This window comes from Sus scrofa, chromosome 1, assembly GCF_000003025.6.
Source record: "Sus scrofa isolate TJ Tabasco breed Duroc chromosome 1, Sscrofa11.1, whole genome shotgun sequence".
NCBI classification, from domain to species: domain Eukaryota; kingdom Metazoa; phylum Chordata; class Mammalia; order Artiodactyla; family Suidae; genus Sus; species Sus scrofa.
The window spans coordinates 137,399,380-137,419,238 of NC_010443.5; the positions used below are offsets into that span (position 1 = coordinate 137,399,380).

The 19,859-nt window shown below is 46.8% G+C and overlaps 1 protein-coding gene across 4 annotated transcripts in view; it reads right to left on the minus strand.

Annotated features, from left to right (window-relative positions):
* Positions 1–19,859, minus strand: part of IGF1R (insulin like growth factor 1 receptor) — a 307,416-nt gene that overhangs the window by 15,757 nt on the left and 271,800 nt on the right. For all 4 annotated transcript variants that reach the window (XM_021082915.1, XM_021082918.1, XM_021082920.1 and 1 more), the window contains 6 exon segments: positions 15,810–15,912; positions 14,769–14,839; positions 10,222–10,451; positions 9,897–10,007; positions 7,687–7,846; positions 4,045–4,174 (listed from right to left, as the gene is read on the minus strand). In XM_021082915.1, the coding sequence (XP_020938574.1) occupies positions 4,045–4,174; positions 7,687–7,846; positions 9,897–10,007; positions 10,222–10,451; positions 14,769–14,839; positions 15,810–15,912 (805 nt within the window).

Here is a 19,859-nt window from a genome sequence, read left to right on the forward strand (position 1 = left end):
AACATGGTACCATGGGGAAGATGACAAGCTGGCTGTTTTTACTGAGTGTAAGCCTGGCCTGAGAAATAATCTGAGAATGTGGTTCCTCCCAGGCCTCTTCCTGCTCTACATGCTTCTCCGGTGCTCCTCGGATGGCACCCACATTGACTCCTCTGGTGCCAATGGCTCCACTTCAAGCTCTGAGTTACTGGGGACCCACGAGCCTGACGTGCCTCAAACTGAACTCTGTCTCACACCCTGATCTTCTCACTGCTGCTGCTGCTCCTCCTTCCCACCTGAGCAGGAACCCTAGAGTCATCCTTCCCTCAGCATCCTCAGAGTCCTGCCATAGCTCAGATCTGTCCAAGTCGGGGTCCCCTCCTTCCTTTGGTCTCCACAGTGCAGATGGTCCCCTCAGCTGGCCTGCAGGACTCCCCTTTGGCACCAACATCTTACTTAGTGGAGCTTTAGCTAACATGAACTTCTTCAAATACAGCTCCAGGTTGCTCTCTGAACAGAAGCCTTAAACGTCTTTACAGAGCCTGCAGAATTAGGGGGTTAGCCAACCCCCTAACACAACATCCAAGGCCTTACTTGATCTCTCTTCAGCCTGACTCCCTCCAGGAAGTCCCACGGTCCTCCACACACACTAAGCACGTCCCACCTTCACATCTTCCCCCAGCATTTCCACCACCAAGAATCCGCTTCCTCACTCTTCTGTAAGCAACAGTCCCCACTTCAGGATGCCCCATAACTCCCTCTCTCCTGCAAAGGGGTCCATGAGGCCAGCCTGTCAGGGCTACTTCCTGTTCTCCACAAGACTTCAGCCCTCAGGGACCAGAACAGTGTCTCCGGGCACCCTGTCCTGAGCCCTAGGTCTGGGCCATGCCAGGTCCTCACGATCACATAGGAAAGAACACATCCAGTAACACACCTGACTCTCCATGAAGGCTTTCCCTGGAGTGACTCTGGTCTGATGACAGTATCACTCATCAGTGAGGGCCACCTGGTCCTAGAATCTCCTCATCCCTCACAGGACATGACAAGCTGGGGTCAACCATTTTTCTGCCCCAAGGTTTGGAGCTATAAAGCATCTCTGCCCAATACCAATAAGCCTCCCTGGCATCACCAGTTGTCACAGGGGCCATTTAAATGCCTAAGGAGGGTCTGCCAACGTCCCTGTTCAGGCCTCATCTCATAGATGGAGCAACCCAAGCCCACAGATGCCCCATTGTTTGACCAAGGCCACATAGCCAGAGACTGAGAAACAGGCAAGCCACATGGTTTTCCAGAGCAGGTCATTTACAGTGTGGCACTGGCATGAATGCCTTCATATAAAACCAAGTTTTGAATTTTGTGGATATCTTCTTTAAACGTTAGACAGATGCCTTTGTGTGAAGTCTCTCTTAATGATGAGCACTAGGGTTGTTTTCCCCAAGTAAGGCTGTGAGTTTCCTCTCAATTCCAGTGCTAGTGAAGATCAGCATTCAATAATGACACCTCCTTACACCAGGACAGGATTGTGTCAATGTCCCACCCACCAGCAAATGGAAACCTACAGCAGAGACAGCCACATTTTCTGCTAATGTTAATTAGCTTTTTTTAAATTTTTATTTTAATTAATTCATTTTTTGCCATGCCCACAGCATGTGGCAGTTCCTGGGCTAGGGATAGAACCCATACCACTGCAGTGACAACCCCAGATCCTTAAACTGTTGAGCCACCAGGGAGCTCCTTAATTAGTCACTGCAGAAGCAAATAACTCTAGGAGGGAGCAATCAGCCCTGGGTATTTGTTGCCATTTGGAAAGCTTCTTAGTAAGTCAAGAAAAGAAAACTGTTGTAGGGTGATTCAGAAGCCCAGGAAGGGAACACACCTTCAAGCTGTGGGTTCCACCTTCCCAGTCCTTGCCTGGTTTCCTCCTTGCCTGGAAGGCACACTTGTATCTTCTAACCCAAAGGAACCATTTGCAGAGACACAGTGGTACAAGGGAGCTATAGGAGGAACAACACAATGCCCATGGGCCTGGGAATGACATCTGGAAGGATAGCAGGAAAATCTGGAGATGTTCCAAGGAGAGCAAAGAGACCACTTCCTTGTGACTCCAAGGCTTGTCTTATCAAAAACAGAGCCGAGTGTGAAATTGTGTTCTAGGGAAGAGGGCCAAAGGGGTGTCAGCGAGAGGTCAACTTAAGCTTAACAGGAGAAAAACCTGCAAAACACAAGGGCATCTTAAGGATTCAGACTGTCTGTGAGAGAGGAATAAGCGGTCCCTGGAGAGAGGCGAGCAGAAGTTCAACAACCAGCTGTCAGAGATGCTGTGGATGGGGTTTGGGGCTGGTCCTGACCTCAGAACACCTTCCAGTTCTAAAATTCTAGGGTCTCTTCCACAATTCTTTGTATTTCTTTTGAGATTTTAACTGTTTAGGGATGACTGTTTTGGGCCACCAAATACACTCAAAAATGGTTCCCATTCCTTCAGGAGGGAGAACTTTGGACCCTGGGAAGCAGAGATAGCTTCTGTATTCTCCATGGTCCAGCCTGCCCCCTGCACCCAAAATGTTATCCTCAAAGGATGTGTTTAAAAATAAAATGTCCATGCCTGAACATTGAATGGAATGAATATTGAAATCCCTACTCTTGTTTATATATGTATATATCTTTTTTTTTTTTCCATACTGGTTTGTAATGTCTAGGTCATCAAATGGGAGAAATGGCCAAGAATACCCTCTCTTTCCCTTTGTTGCTGCCTGTCACAGTAACTGCTAACCAGCATTTGAGGCAACTTAGCCTGTGAGCTATTAACAACTCTAGTTTTATCTTCCTGCCCTGCCTCTGTTTTCCCTGGCTCTCACAGTTTTCCATTTTATTGCACTGTACACTGACCTCAACGCTTTTGGAAGCACGGATCCTAGAATAAACAGATTCACATGTGGACCCAGACCCGACATCCCCCGTCAGCTCTCTATCTAAAAATGGTGTTGAACACTTGGATTTGACCGTAAAGAGAGAATCATCTTGAAGAGGCTGATTGCAAAACAGATCTCATACTTGAGCTCAAGAAGCACTCATGCCTTGGTGGGTCATATTCAAATGCTATTTCCAATTTGCACCTGTCTTCAAAATAGGATCCAGGGCCCTTGAACTCTGACAGGTTCATGAGTTTTAAAAAAAATAAATAAAACAAAACAAAACCCAACAACACCAAAGCTGATGTCGGTCACTATTTAAATATCTCCTCTGTGTGGTCATCCAGACAGTGGGAGTAAACAACTACCATTTCTGTGACACATCAGCAATGGGATCTCCCTAGGGGACAGCTAAGAAACTAGCTGATGTTCTAGAAGGCAGACGGGCCAGGGCCTTCGCCTGCCAAGAACCCCAGTCGGATTTCAGAACCTGATGACCTGTCCACAACATTGCTGAGAAACTGCAATAAATAGTAGTACTGGGGAATCCTCTGCACCCTCAGCTGACACGCCTTCTCCCCCCAGCTATGGTCGTGACTAAGGGAGACATCTTGCTTTCCATCCCGTGCCCGGGCCAACAGCCATGGGTGCTCACTGGAAGAGAACATACGGCAGACGAGACCAATAGGAGAATACCTCAGGACTCCAAGACTTAAGGTTTAGATTAAGCAATGTCTGCAACCTGAAGGTTTAATTAGGTGAGGCCGCCCCCCCACCCCCACCCCCACGGCACATCTATTTATCACGAAAGAAGATGAGAGAAGGCAGGTAGGGAGAGAAGCAAAAAGAGGTGGCATTTTCTGGCATGTCCCTGTGGCCCGGCCCCAGGTATTGTGTCTCCAGGGCTCCTAGTCACCTGGTGAGCAGCTAAGCATCAAAAGAGACATTGGTCCTGTACATTCTTTAGATCCCACAAATGCCCACTGACAACAGGAACACGCCAACGACGTGGGGGTGGCCCACATCACACTTAGCTAAAGCTGGAATCGGGGTGACACTGAACAGAAAACAGGAGGAAAGGAGAGGACAGGGAAGAGACTGAGCTGGTGGGATGTGTGGAGGCTCCGGGCTGGAGTTACAGGAGTGCCTCTCATACCAGACATCAGAGTGCGTGGTGAAGACTCCGTCCTTGAGGGACTCAGGGGACATCCAGCGCACAGGCAGCAGCCCTTTCCCTCCCTTGCGGTAATAGTCTGTCTCATAGATGTCTCTCGTCATCCCAAAATCTGTGAGGAGAGAGGGTGTGAGGGTTATTATGCGGGTGGGGAACAGCAGAGAGGCTCAGTGCCCCGACGCAGGAGGGCCCCCTTGGCCAACACCCGGCATCGAGGGAAACTGGATGCAGGGGGAGCCCTGTGTCAGTGTTACCATTTGATGAGGCAGAAACCAGCAGGGATGACCAAGGAGTCACAGGACGGGCAAGGGCCCAGAAATCTCTGCCTTTAAATACACCAACAGTGTGATTCTTTTAAAAAGGTAGTTCCCTCGTGGTATTTGAAATGAGAAAGACAGCTTACAAATGATCACTTTCCGTTGTCTATCAAGAAAATCTGTACTGCGTAGAGCAAAGGTCATTTATACGTGGTTGAAAACCATGATCAAGTGGCCGAGAGCATGTTGGCTTTTATTTACTTGGTAGTGTTGCCTCATTATCAGAGGAAAGAAAGTGGTTTCACTGTCTAACAAGGGGGAAAATATTGAGAGTACCAATTCACCAAGAAAAAGTACACGGTGAGATGCCTAAGAGATGCTATTTACTAGGCCCCTGAAGCTATTACTCAATAATGTTTTTCAACATAATACTCCCACTCATTTTTGAAAATGTCTTCCATTTTCCATGTCTCTAGAAGATGTCACATAATTATGTTTGATGGCAGGCTTGCTTTATAATCCTAAATTATTGCTTCTTTGTCAGATTTTGATTTTCCACTCAATCATGTAACCTTTTCTTAGAGGGACTTTTCCATTCTCCTTCCCAGGAGAAAGGGCCCGCTTTCCTTCTTATAATGTTCATTTGTGTCTCTAACTCTGCCACAAAGATGTAAGGCTACAAAGCAAACCAGAGAACAAAGTTCCTTGGATGTTAACCAACATAATTTCCTTGTACTATGCTAAGGGCCATCGAATTGCCTCTGGTAAAATTGCTTGTCATATTTGTAATCCATGAGACACGGGCACTGGAAAAATATTTTTGAACCCTAGTGAAGAATAAAAATGAAGTGCTGTAGTCTTATCTCTGAATTAATCCAGTGACATGCAAATTAGAGGATTTGCTTTTTCTTGCACAAAAAGGAAAAAAAAAAAAAAAAAGAAATCCCAGAAAAAGAACAAAGATATTTCTTCCTTAACTCAAAAGAACAATTTCATCAGTTCCTGTCGTGGCCCAGTAGTTAACAAACCTGTCTAGTGATCATGAGGTTGCAGGTCCAATCCCTGGCCTTGCTCAGTGGGTTAAGGATCTGGCGTTGCCATGAGCTGTGGTGTAGGTCACAGACGTGGCTTGATCCCAAGTTGCTGTGGCTGTGATGTAGGCCGGCAGCTGTAGCTCTGATTGGACCCCTAGCCTGGGAACCTCCATATGCCGCAGGTATGGTTCTAAAAAGACAAAAATAAATCAATCAATAAATAAAAAATAAATAAAAATTTCAAATTTTAGGAAGAAAAAAATGCAAATACGAAGAAAGTGTCACTACAGATATGCCACATGGTTGAACAGCAAATAGAGTCCTGGCTGATGTGGACTGCAAATGGCAAGTGGCTGTGATGGAGAGCAGGGCAGAAAAGGAGGAGGAACTGAGTTAGGCCACAGGAACTGACGTTTCCTGAGGCCCTGCTCCCTGCCAGGCATGTATGTGCCCAGGGCTTTCCTGCACTGAGACCTTCCCAGCATCTCATGGGTCTATTATGTTATCATCCGCATTTCAGTGGTCAACGCATTGAGGCTCACAGAACTTAAGACACTTGCCCCAAGTCTTGCATCTGTTAGTGGCAGAATCTGGACTTAATTTACTGAGTGGCTGGCTGGCTCCCCAGTTGGGGAAGGGGAGCTGGTTGCCAGCTCTGTGGGAACGACAATGTGAGGCCCTGCTGAGACGTGAGGGATGGGAAAGGGATCTGGGTTCACAGAGGAAGCCCAGGCAGCAGCTCTCCTCTGGGAGTCCTGGGGCAGGACAGCCTCTCAGACTTTCAGGGACATCAAATGATTGGATGCCTCAAAGGGCCAAATCCAGGGACACACAATGGCTCCTGAAGGAGTAACTAAGGATATTTGTTCTCCAATGTGGCTGTATCCATCACCTCTAGCTCCTACATGTGAAGATAAAAACACAGCCCCTACCTGGGAAACCACTCTGGAGGGGGTACTCACTGCTCATTAAAGGGCCAAAATAGTCACTCAAAATCTTTGCTAAAGGAAAAAAATACTGCAAAAGGAAGGTGAGCATTTCTAGAACAGACAGGTCAAGGGCTAGACAGGTGAATCTTTTAAATACTTTTTGGATGTAAAATCTTCCTACATTTTCTCAGGATAAGTATTTAGCATTTTTCTGAACCACTGTCATCTCACAGTGGGAAAAGCCAGTGGTTCCTGGGCAGCCCTCGTGTCGTTTTTTGCTTTGTTTTGTTTTAATTTTATTGGAGTATAGCTGATTTACAATGCTGTATTACTTTTCAGGTGTATAGCAAAATGAGTCAGTCTTTTTTTCCATATAGGTGATTACAAACATCAGGCAGATTCAAGGACCAAAGTATAAACCAAATCTAAAGGCTGAAGTACAATTCTCACCCGTGACCCTTTCTTGGTGTTGCAGTGGGCAGTGGCAACAAGGGGTCTAGCCAGCAGGCTGGTTAGGCAGTAAGTAAGGGTTGCAACAAAAATCAAAAGCTTAGAGCTTGACTAGACTGGATGTGAACCCAGAAGTCAGGAGTCTTCCCTGAGGGACTGTAGTTCTTCCTCTGTGCACGGCATCTACCATAGGGGCCTCACCTCTTAGAAACTCCATGGACCTTGGGTTGCTGGGTGGGGAGAGTGGGACGATGGTCCTTGGAGCTAGAAAACTAGAGGATTTGTTGGTAGTTTGGATGGTGACTTTAAGGCCCAAGTCAAAATCGCCTGAGGACACTGTCAATTATTTTTGGAACCAATACTTGGAACTGTTCTGCCAAGAAATGCCTCATATAGTTACCAAAGGGGACAGGTGTAGGGGAAGGAATGGACTGAGAGTTGGGGATGGGCATATGCACACTGAGGTGTATAGAATGACAGGCCAATAGGGACCTGCTGTATAGCACAGGGAACTCTACCCAATATTCTGTGATCATCTATGTGGGAAAAGAATCTGAAGGAGAATGGAGGTGTGTACGTGTATCACTGAATCACTTTTTTATACATCAGAAATTATCACAACATTGTAAATCGACTATACTTCAATAAAACTTTAAAAATGAGGAAAAAAAAGCCTCAAATGTCAGTTGAGGAGACCTCAGGGACCACTGCCTCAGCCCCTCTTGCCCACTACCTGGACTGCCGTGCCCACCTGCTCAGGATTAGAGCTGGCCTGGCCTGGCCAGGTGTGCAGTTGACTGTCAAATGGAGACAATCACATGATTCCCAAGCACAAGACTCTGCATCCATAGGATGCTCTGGAAAACCTCTCCACAGGCAGGCCGATGCCTGCTTGGTCCCTAAAAAACATGCTGAGTTTAGTTCTGGCTCAGACCTGGCAAGTTAAGGGCTCACCTCCGATTTTGACTGTGAAGTCTTCGGCCACCATACAGTTCCGGGCAGCGAGGTCTCTGTGGACAAACTTATTGGCGTTGAGGTATGCCATGCCATCTGCAATCTCTCCAGCCATCTGGATCATTTTGCTTAGGCTTGGAGGTGCTAGGACTGGATTATTCTGTTGGAGATGAAGAAAAAAAAAATTCAATAAGACTTTAGGAATTTTTCTCACCCTGCATTCTTTCCGGGTTTGCATCTTTGTCCAATCTGAGACCACAGGTCAACTGCTAAGAAACCTGGACTGGCTCAGAAGGACTGTACTGCCATGGAGGCCACGGCACTTGCCCTCTGACCATGTCACACAGAGCTGCAGAGAGAAGCACCCATGAGCACAACTTGGGACCAGCATTTTCTATTTTGGGTGTGGCAAACATCATTCAAAGTGAAACAAGCAATTCTGGATGTTAAGAATTCTAGATACTCAAATTCCAATTAGTCTGTATGTTCCTTTTATTTCTACAAAGTCTTTACAGGGAAAAGGAGGGAAAGGACATTACAGAGACCGTGTGGAAATAAGCAAACGACTTTGCCAAATGGACCCTGGGCGAGTTATTTCCCACGTAAGCTTTGTTATAAACTATTTAATCCTTTTCTTTCTCGACTTTCTTCTGAAGTACAAAAACATCGAGATTATTTTTTTTCACTTTACAGAGGGGTATTCCTTGGCTTATTATTTTCCGTGGGTGCTGAGGAAAGCAAGCCCTTGACAGTTCACTTAAGTCCAGCAGAAGCTTATTCTGGAGAGCCCCACATCCAACAGTGACAAGTAACAGGAATAAACGGTTCCTCTTTGCAGAGGAGGGCAACATACTGGCTTTGGAACTGAAGAGAAATATCCCCAAATAATAAATCCATTTAGAAAAGAGTTTCATATAAAAGGTGTGCCTAAGTCTCTCCACCGAAAAAATTGAAAATGCAGAAACCAACCAGCACCCCAGTTTCAATGCTGACCACCACGTGCTTGTATAAGTGCAACCAACTTGAGCTGGTTCCCCTGATTGCAGAGAGCTCTTACAGTGGGGCAAAGCCATCCTACTCTGACAGGTCCCACGTGTCCCCTTCCCAGCTCAAACCCTGGGCCACAGGGAGAGCACGCCTAAGCTCCTCTTGGGCGCTTTCCCACAGGAATCAAGGCTGGTTCACTGCCTGGATGAAGACCTGGGGCCATGCCTGTGTCTGGCCAGGGTCCATGCACAGAGGATGGTGGCTTTGCCCAGTCAGGAACTAGCTTCTGCAGAGAGCTGGCTTCGAGAAGCAGTGTAACCCTATATTTGACCATATATTTGACTTCTGAAGAGGCTACGAGGACTATCTGTGGTGATTTTTTTTCTTTTTAGGGCTGCACCCGTGGCATATGGAAGTTCCCAGGCTAGGGGTCGAACAGGAGCTGTAGCTGCTGGCCTACACCACAGCTCACAGCAATGCCGTATCCTTAACTCACTGAGTGAGGCCAGGGATTGAACCCACATCCTCATGGATACTAGTCGGGTTCGTTACTGCTGAGCCAAAGTGGGAATTCCCAAAAAGAACAACTTTAAATGTGACAAATCTAAAAGTGAATTTCTGGTCTGAAAAGGACTTTGGTAGTCATCTTGTTTAACCCTCTTATTTTGCACATAAGGAAACGGAGGCCCAGAGGCCTGAAGCAGCCACTCCATGCAGACAGCCAGCATGTTGCACATTTTTTATTCTGCACCTAAGACTGGGGATGAAGGAATTGAGTGTTTCAGACTTTTCAGAGGTGCCCTGAATGTATCTGCCACATCTCCAGTAACCCATATGATGACGCTTTCTCCTTCCTGCTATCTTATGTATAACACAGTGAGCTGGGCAAAGGCACTAAGAGTCAGGGGAGTTGGGGACCCACGCTGGGCAGAGCGGAGGGTGGGCATGTCATAGACCACTCTGCCCAGGGCCTCAGTCCACACTTGGCCTCGTGACCACCCTCAGCACCACGCAGATCATCTGCTGCGGATGAAGGAAGCCATGTGTGAACAGGCGCGTGAAACAGGTCTCTCTCTAGTCAAGGAACACGCTCTTCTAAAGGACCCAGGACCAAGCACATGGCAAGAAAAGTGCATGGATTTAAAGACACAGTACCTCCTGGGGGAAGGTTCTAGAGGAAAGGGAACAGATAGCATGGCGTTTCGGTGAACATTGAAACTGACCTCCATTTCTGGTCTCAGAGACCGGAGATAACTTTTGAGGTCCCCCCGGGTCATCAGTTCCATGATGACCAGCGTTGGCTGGCCCTGGGACACCACACCCAGCAGCCGCACCTGTGAGGGGGAAAGAGAAGGAGACAGGGGGTGAGCCCCCGCAGCCCCCCAACCCCACCAGGACCACCCTGAGCAACCCTGGATGATGTGGCACCAGACTCCCTGGACCTGCACATCCCCCCCAACCTTCTTGAGCAGTGAGAGGGATCCTACAGAGACAGGATGAGTCGCAAACCCATAAGGGTGGCCCCAACCCTTGGGGCCCTTCCCTCACCACGTGGTGACAGTTGAACTCCTTCATCACGGAGGCCTCGTTGAGAAACTCAATCCTCTCACGCATGCTGGCGGCCTCATTCACTGTCTTAATGGCCACCCTGGTCTCAGGCTCATCTTTGACCACACCCTTGGCGACGCCTTCATAAACCATCCCGAAGGAGCCCTGTCCCAGCTCCCGGCTCATGGTGATCTTCTCCCGGGCGACCTCCCACTCGTCGGGCACGTACACTGGGGAGAGAGGCCAGAGCTGAGCTGGGGGTGCTCTGGGGAAACTCCCGGCCATGGAGCAAGAGGCCCCTTCCTACAGCCCATAGGGAAGAAGGTCAGGATATGGCGACACAGTCTGTTCTGGAGTCTCCCATGGGCTTGGTTTCTGCATGGCTACTGTTCAGTTAAATACTAGAATTTCAAGTCTTCAAGGATTCCTAGGTAATTCAAAGATACCAACAGCACAGAAGAGCCAGGAGGTCATCCAATTTGAGATGTTGCTCTAAGTATAAAACTTGATGCTGGATTTCAAAGACTTAGTATCAAAAATAATATAAATACTCCAGTAATTTTTATACCGGCTGTATATTAAAACTGATAGTACTTTGGATATACTGAGTTAAATAAAATGTTCTCAACATTTATTTCACCCATTTCTTTTTCATACTTTGTATGTGGCTACTAGAAACAATTGCGGTTTCTTATGGGACTGGCATTATATTTCCCCTGGTAGCATTGCTCTGGTCTAGACAGTTTCCCTGGCTTTGCCAGAGACACTGGGGGTGGAATGAGATATGAAAGCAACTGATCTCCAGCACCAGGTTGTGGGGGAAGGCAGTTAGTGTGACCATCTCAGAGGGGCAGGGCTCTGTGAACCCAGGGACCTCCCACCACTGGGGTGATGGGCTGGGTGGGGGGGCTTCATAATGATTAAGCCTGGTAAGATTTCCTCTCCAGCCTATGCTTCTGGTCAGACGCAATTTGTTTTAAGAACATAAATGAATAATTCTGTGCAGGAAAGAAGGACAAAGAAAGAGGGAAAGGAAGGAGGGAGGAACGAAAGACAAAACAAAACAGTGGACCCATCCTACAACTCTGATGGGTAGGCTGAGAACTAACATGAGATCAACCTGGTCTATAGCGCCATAAGAAATGTTAATCCTAATCCCATTCTTCCAATGCTCTGTGCTTTCGTCCTTGCCTGAGAGGGGAACTCCCACCAGGCTCCGCTGGTAGGAAAGTGCTGGTCCTGGCTCAGAAATGCAGAAGGACTGGGAACCTGGAATGGCATCTGTGTTTGCTGTTACGCTTTCAGATATTAACCTTGAGCCTGAGGTGGATGTAAGAGAAGCAGGGGATTGACAACCATATTCCGACAACCCCAAGTCCCAGGTATGTACCTTTAAATGATGTCTTAAAAGAAAGATGTCTGTAACTCAGGAGATACAACCAATTTACACATCTAATGAGTGTCCAATATGGACTATATTAATCAGTCTAGAATCTTCTTTCGCATACATTTTTGTATATTATAGCACATATCTGTGTGTTCAAGAGTTGCCCAGAAGGATCGCACCATCCATGTGGCCCCCGAGAGGAAGCTACTGCCTGCTTAGGAGGGAAAGTATGAAAGACAACCCAGTGGTTACACTCTTCCCAACCCCCCCTCAGAAGGTATAAAAAGAGGCTGTCTATATCCATTTATCTCTGAAAATCCAGGCTTGCTTTTAATCAGAATTAACTATGTAGCCACCATGAAACATGGAGTTAAAACCAAACACATTTCCTCCTTAGGAGGTGGCTGAAGTCAATCCTGGCAATCCTTTCTCTGCAGTCCACCCCCGAAACTCCTGGCTTCAGCCAGCAGTCCTAAGCCCTGCCAGCCAGCAGAGGTTTTATGCGCACAATGTTATCAGCTTTCCCCTGTAGGGGATTTTCAGTGCACTCTGGAGAATGGTGACATGCAGATTAGCTTTTGGAGAGAAAAGTTTTTAAAGCATTTCTGAACTGCAATGTCATTTTGTTGACCCTTGAGGAAACTAGCTCTAAGATGCTTGTCAGGAGGCCGGAACAGAGTAAGTTAAATAAGGTGATAGTGTTTCTACCTGTTGACCTGGGTTTTGCTTCTTTGTTTTGTTTTTAAAGAATTAAGACAATTATTGGAATTCCCATTGTGGCTCAGTGGTTAACGAGTCCGACTAGGAACCACGAGTTTGCAGGTTTGATCCCTGGCCTTGCCCAGTGGGTTAAGGATCCTGTGTTGCCGTGAGCTGTGGTGTGGGTCGCAGATGCAGCTCAGATCCCGAGTTGCTGTGGCTGCGGTGTAGGCCGGCAGCTATAGCTCCCATTGGACCCCTATCCTGGGAACCTCCATATGCTGCAGGTTGCGGTCCTAAAAAGACAAAAAAAAAAAAAAAAAAAAAAAAAAATTTAAGGCATATTATGAAAACATTCTGGAAAAACACAAAATTTGAATTCAAACTGCCATCAGAGGAGTTCCCGTCGTGGCGCAGTGGTTAACGAATCCGACTAGGAACCATGAGGTTGCGGGTTCGGTCCCTGCCCTTGCTCAGTGGGTTAACGATCCGGCGTTACCGTGAGCTGTGGTGTAGGTTGCAGACGTGGCTCAGATCATGTGTTGCTGTGGCTCTGGCGTAGGCCGGCGGCTACAGCTCCAATTCGACCCCTAGCCTGGGAACCTCCATATGCTGCGGGAGCGGCCCAAAGAAATAGCAAAAAAAACAAAAACAAAAACAAAAAACTGTCCTCAGAGTCTGATAGGATTGTATTAGTTCTCTCTAAAAACTTTCTGGTACTGCAGAGTCAAAGCCACAAATGCCTATCTTCTCTGCTTTATTTTGAAGTCGAGCAGCATCTCTGAAGTAGTCTCACTCCACACTGACAGAGGAGGGGAGCGGCCTTGCATTTCCCCTATTAATTCCGTTAAGTGTGTGATGACTCCTCACCTTCCTTGATTACCAAAAAATCCTATTATTTATACAAACAATGCATAAAAACTGTTCTTTTATGAAAGAAAAAGATCCTCTCCACAAGTAACTACTCTTATAAGTTTGGTGTGATCCTTCCAGAATGTTCTCTGTCTCATATACAGACGTGTAGGTATGTGTGTGGGTGTCCACATATATGCATTTAAAAAATACAGCTCTGCTAGACCTTTCTATAAAGAGGAATAATGTCCTTATTATCCTGCACCTGCGGCATACGGAAGTTCCCAGGCTAGGGGTTGAATCGGAGCTACAGCTGCCGGCCTACACCACAGCTCACGGCAATGCCAGATCCTTAACCCACTGAGCGAGGCCAGGGATCAAACCCCCAACCTCATGATTCCTAGTCAAATTTGTTTCCACTGCACCACAACAGGAACTGAAATAAAACTTTATACACTTATATAGTGCTTTGACATTGTCACAACGTTTTCACACGTTTTCTCATTTGATCAGGATAAGCAATGAGAATAATTGTGACTCTATTTCACATCTCCTGAATAAACACTTCCACTTCTAAAGCATGAGAGAGGTAAACATATTTCCTAAACACATCCGCCTCATCCCATGCACTATTTATTCACCTGACGAAGAGGAGGTCCAGCTCCTCCTGTGTGCCTGCTTGCCCGCCTGCCCCCAGGACTTCACAGTCTTCCTCCAGGGCGACTGTGCCACATGCCAACAAGATGCCGGGGCTGTGGCATCCTGACTTAACTACCTGGCTCTGTGACCGGGGCAAGTTTCTCCCCTGAGCCCTGTTACCCCATGGACAGATAGATGAGCATCAGAAAATCCATCTTATGGGGTTCTGGGATCAAAAGGGATGGCATTGTGAAAGTCTACAGCAAAGTGCCAGTGAGAGGCACCCACTGACCAATGTCCCACTCTGATTTACCTTGACAAGTTTTGATTTTGGCAAACTAGGAAGACAAGACAGCAAAAAAGGAAAAAAAGAGAGAGCCATTGAGTGCAAGCCAGCTTCCAGGTCAGACCTCCAGACCTCTTCAGCGTTGAACTGAATGGCCCTCAGGACTTAGAACCAGAGGGAATGCGAATGGGCCATGAGGGACGGAGTTGTACCACCCCAGTCAGGAGGAAATGAACAGAAAATACCCCAGACACAAAGAGCAGAGAGGCCTCGGTGATCAAAGCCAATTGTAACGATACAGAACTCAAGCTGCAACTAGTTTAAAAGGACTGTTTCGTCAGCTGCAGCATACCCTCCAAGTAGATGTGGACAATTATTCAGCTTTTTTTTTTTTCATTCTAGCATAAAATTTCAAGCAATTAAATAAAATGATTACTGTGCTGGCCATACTCATCTCTGAAGCCTGCTTTTCCTTGGGGCAGCCCAGATGGTACCAGAATTTCTGACCTATTCAGAGAACTGCTCAACACTCTTGATTTAAAAAAAAAAAAAAACTGTTAATGGAGACAGATCTGAGGCCAAAGCTACCTCAAAATAATGCAAACCTCTTCCCCCTCAATTACTAACACTCCCCAGAGCTCCTGATCTGGGCCCCTCGGCAGTGAATGCAGTTTAGAGGCTCACCATCAGCTGCGCTGAAGTACTCCGGGTTCACGGAAGCATACAGCACTCCATTCCCCAGCCTGCTGTTATTTCTGTCAAAAAGGATGAAATTTAGGTTAGAGGAAAAAAAACAAAACAAAACAAAAAACATCCCCATGCTTCTCTATGTACTTTCATCTTTGTTATCCCAATTTTATTTGTTCTGTTTCATTAAGGATCAAGAGGGGCTGTGGGGGGAAGGGAGGGTATTGTCATGACAACTCTCATCACACTCCTGATTCAGGGTGAGCCAGCAAGACACTTGCTGCCTCGTTTGCTTATTATTGTCATTGCTATTATTACTATATCATGTTTTGCCTGCACTGGAGGCAAGTGGAAGTTCCTAGACCAGGGATCAAATGTGAGCCACAGCAGCGATCTGAGCCGCTGCAGTGACAAAACTGGACCCTTATCCCACTGAAGCACAAGCGAACCCCATTTGCTGCCTCTTTTGGCTTCTTCAGTGGCCTCAGATTAGAGCTTGTACAGAAACATTGTTTCTTCACCTCATTGGAAACTGAAAGGCGTATATGATGGATAGGGTTAAAATACTGAAAAAGCTTTGCATAAGCAGCAGTATCTGTGATAGAACCACCAGTGTGAGCAGTGACCCATACTCCCAAGAAAGTGTTTTCTGTTGTTGAATCATTAGAAAACATTTTATTTTTCTGTGAAGAACATTTGATCATTTTGGAGTTTCCGTTTTGGCTCAGTGGTAACGAACCTGACTAGTATCCATGATGATGTAGATTCCTCAATCCCTGAACTTGCTCCGTGGGTTAAGGATCCGGCTTTGCCCATGGCTGTGGTGTAGGCCAGCAGCGGCTGCTCCAATTCAACCTCTAGCCTGGGAATTTCCATTTGCCACAGGTTCAGCCCTAAAAAGTAAAAAAAAAAAAAAAAAAATTGGGTTTTCTGATACATAAGATAGTTCCTCAAAATCCTAAAAAGTGGACTTTAACTCAGGTTCAAATCAAACCAGTTAGATGGCAAAGTGTCTGACCTTCTCACCAAGTCACTCACCTCTTTCTGTGGAAGACGTACAACATTATAACCAACCCTCCTACTATCAACAGAACGGCCACTGGTAGGGCGATGATCAGATGGATGAAGTTTTCATATGTCGCTGCAGAAATAAGGGGGAAATGAGAGAATGTTACTGGGTGAACAAACTGCTCATTTCATCTGCTTACATTTTGCTAGAAGTATGACAAAAATCCCTGAGAATTCTTTACTGCCCAGTCACAAACTAGGAGTTCTGTGGTCAACAGTATTGGAAGTAACAGCAAGAAACACTGAGTTGTTTGATGAAATGAAAAAAAAGATGAAATGAATGCAGACTGAGTAGAGTCATTTTTATTTCCAAAGCACAGTGTTTTTGTCTTTTTTTATTTTTTTTTAATCTTTTATGGCCACACCTGCGGCACATGGAAGTTCCCCCACCTGGGATCAAATCTGAGCTGCAGCTGTGCCCTAAGCCAAAGCTGCGAAAACGCTGGATACTTTAACCCACTGCACTGGGCCAGGGATCGAACCTGCGTCCTGGGGCTGCAGAGAAGCCTCCAATCCCATTCTGTCAAAGTGGGAACTCCAGCACAGCATATTCTGAAATAATAGTTCAAATGATGGGCTCAAGCAAAATAATGTTTGTATGCAGTTTGGTGACTATTAGTGGAATTGCATATATTTGCTAAAATAAAATGAACTGAGGTTCTTTTTTTTTTTTTTTTGTCTTTTTGTTGTTGTTGTTATTGCCATTTCTTGGGCCGCTCCCGCGGCATATGGAGGTTCCCAGGCTAGGGGTCCAATCGGAGCTGTAGCCACCGGCCTACGCCAGAGCCACAGCAACGCGGGATCCGAGCCATGTCTGCAACCTACACCACAGCTCACGGCAACGCCGGATCGTTAACCCACTGAGCAAGGGCAGGGACCGAACCCGCAACCTCATGGTTCCTAGTCGGATTCATTAACCACTGCGCCACGACGGGAACTCCATGAACTGAGGTTCTTACGTGCATAGTGCTCAAGCTGCACTGACTTTTATCTGTATTAAGACCATTCCACAGACAATTTAAAAAAAAAAAAAAAAGTAACTGCATGCCACCCCTGGCCAAAGCTGCTCTGAGTTCTCCCCAAACATCAGAGTCTATAGTTACAAGTCTGGGACCCCAGAGCTCTCTGCAGCGCTTGCTCCTCACCCACCTCTGGTGCCACATATGTGTCCCCAGCACTCCGATGACAGATGCCAGGCTGAACACCGATCCCTACTCTTGAAAACTCTGCCGGACGCTGGAAATCAACACATCTGTAGGTAGCCTAACAGCCAGACAAGTGGAGTGCCTGACTGTGAGGGTGCAAAGGTGGAGGAGGGAAGGGGGGGAAGGGAGTCAGGGGAAGCTCTCCAAGCACAGAGGGTGGGTGGAAATGATACTGGAAAGAAAGCAGGGCTGCTCCCAAGGGCCCTTGTCCAAGCTGAGCAGTCTGAGCTTCATTGTGCAGGTTGAGGCACCGGTGAGAGCTTTCCAGCCCCGAGGTGAACTGGGGATTTGTGCAGGGATTGCTGGCTGTGCCTGAGGACGGCCCGAGGGGCTGGCAGTGGAGAGATGTGTGGGCAGTGGGTGGGAGGGGCCCTGGGCGTGCTCTGCTTCACCCAGCTCAGACCTCACCAAGAAATCACTACTTCTTTCCTACAAATGAGAGGTTCAGAGGTGAAGGCCTCCCCCAACCCAGGGTCACACAGGCAGTTGGTGGGCCATGGCCTTGGTATTGGAACCCAGGCTTTCTGCACCCCCAGTTCACAATTTCCCCACGAAGCAAGTGCCCTGGAGGCTCTGAGCTGAGGTGGTGATGGTGGTGATAACAGAGGCCGGATTCCAGAGCTATTTTGGAGGCAGAATCAAAGAGAGGGGGGCTTGATTGTGAAATGGGTGGCAGGTGAGAAGGAAAGGTGAGGGATGGCTGTAAGATTCCTGGCTGGGGTGACAAGTGGATTACTGGACCACTGACTGGGCTTAGGAACAAGCAGAGAGATTCTGAAGGGAGCACCTGTGATTCTGGTTTTGTGTATGAGGGGTCCCAAGTGCCCTGGGACTCCCAAGTCGAAGTGTCCATGTGGAAGTGAGGTTGGAACTCACTGGGGACCAAGGTACCGCTATTGTAATTCACCCGTCGATTATTTTGCTGTTAACTCTACTAATGTTATCACTCTTTAAGGACTATTTAAGCTTTTTTCATTTTTTTACTTAAAAATATTTTTATCTGGAGTTCCTGTCATGGTTCAGTGGTAACAAATCCCATTAGGATCCATGAGGACTCAGGTTCTATCCCTGGCCTCCCTCAGTGGGTTAAGGATCCACCATTGCTACAAGCTGTGGTGTGGGTCACAGACGTGGCTCAGATCTGGCATTGCTGTGGCTGTGTGTAGGCCGGCAGCTGCAGCTCTGATTTGACCCCTAGCCTGGGAACCTCTATATGCTCGAAGTGCAGTCCTAAAAAAAAAAAAAAAAAAAAAAAAAATTTTTTTTTTTAATCAAGCAGCTCTAAAAATGGATGCAGGCTGCTACATTTCCTAATTTGTGAGAATACTTGCAAGTTAACATTGCCTTTGGGAAGCTAGTGGAGCTTCTTTTTGTCCCCTGAGGATGATTTCTTATATTTCTATCACTTACACTACTGGTCAGGTTGTACTGTGTTCTTTTTGAGTTTCACATTTCAATGGGGACATGGAGAAACTGGAACACAGCCAAGGAAGAACAAACTGATTGAATGGTTAGAAAATTGGTCCATGAGACTGGGCTATGAGAAAAGGCCACAAACCTGAGATTATTTAGTCTGGAGGAGAAAAGCCTGAAGAGTAATTTAATAGTATTCAAGCACACCAAGTGTTCCTAAAAGGAGAGCTGTTGCCAGAAAGCTTCCAAAGCTTCTGTCTCCTCTGAGGATTAAATAGGAGGAAATGAGACTCAACCGTAGCAGGAGAGAGTCTTGTCTGACATGAGGAAAAACTTCCTGATGGTAAAGCAGGCCACGCAGATTTAATTTCCTTGCGGTGTGTGCCAACTTCTGCTGGAAAGGTGCCATCAGAGGGGTTCTTGGGTTTCCCATTAGCATTCTAGCACTCACAGGGTTAAAAATGGGGAAGCAGTGGTAGAGAGGAATATGTTATCTCTGGGTATAAGCCAAGGTCACTGAACCCCAGAAGCCAATGCTGCTGTTTTAAAGAACACAGCACGCCAGGCCTCTAAACCTAGGCTCTGCTCCTAAGGGATGGATGTGGAGGTGGTGGGGGAGGGGAGAAAGCAAGCCACTTCTTTGGAGAGGGTTCCCGGAATACTGTTGAAAGTTCCAGCAATGGAGTGGGTGGCACCAGCCAACTGGAATGAGTAGGTTAAATGGACCACATGGAGAATTCAGACTATTGTAGTTGATGGAATTATTTTGCCTAAGCATCTGTTTACCCCTCACACAGTGCCAGGCTCATAAAATCCTGCCTCAAGGTCTGCAATTCTATCCACCCCCCGATTCTGCTTTTGGTATCTGTCACTATGTGGATTTCCAAATACCAGGCATGTCTTTGACTATTAGGTGCTAACCTAGGTGGACTGCTCAATCGATTGCATCCTGAATTTAAAAACTCAGACGCCACACCACAGCAGCACAGATACGGACACCAGGAGGGACCAGGGCAGTGGAAAGTGCTCACTTGACCCAAAAGTAGCACCACAAAGCAAAGCAGGGCTGCATTTTCTTGCGGAAGCAGTAAGGAACACAGTGTTATGTCAAATTTGACTCCATTATCTGAACATGAAATAATCTTAAAAATTTGGTTTCTAGGAGTTCCTGCTGTGGCACAGTGAATTAAGAACTGTAGTAGCGTGGACAGCTGCAGAGGCACGGGTTTGATCCCCGGCCTGGTGCAGTACATTAAAAGGATCTGGTGTAGCGTAGGTTGTAGCCACGGCTCGGATTCAGTCCCTGGCCTGGGAACTTCCATATCATGGTGTGCCCCCCCAAAAAATATTGGTTTCTAATACAAAACAGTAGAAACTCAATATGGAAAGAAAGAAAGGGATA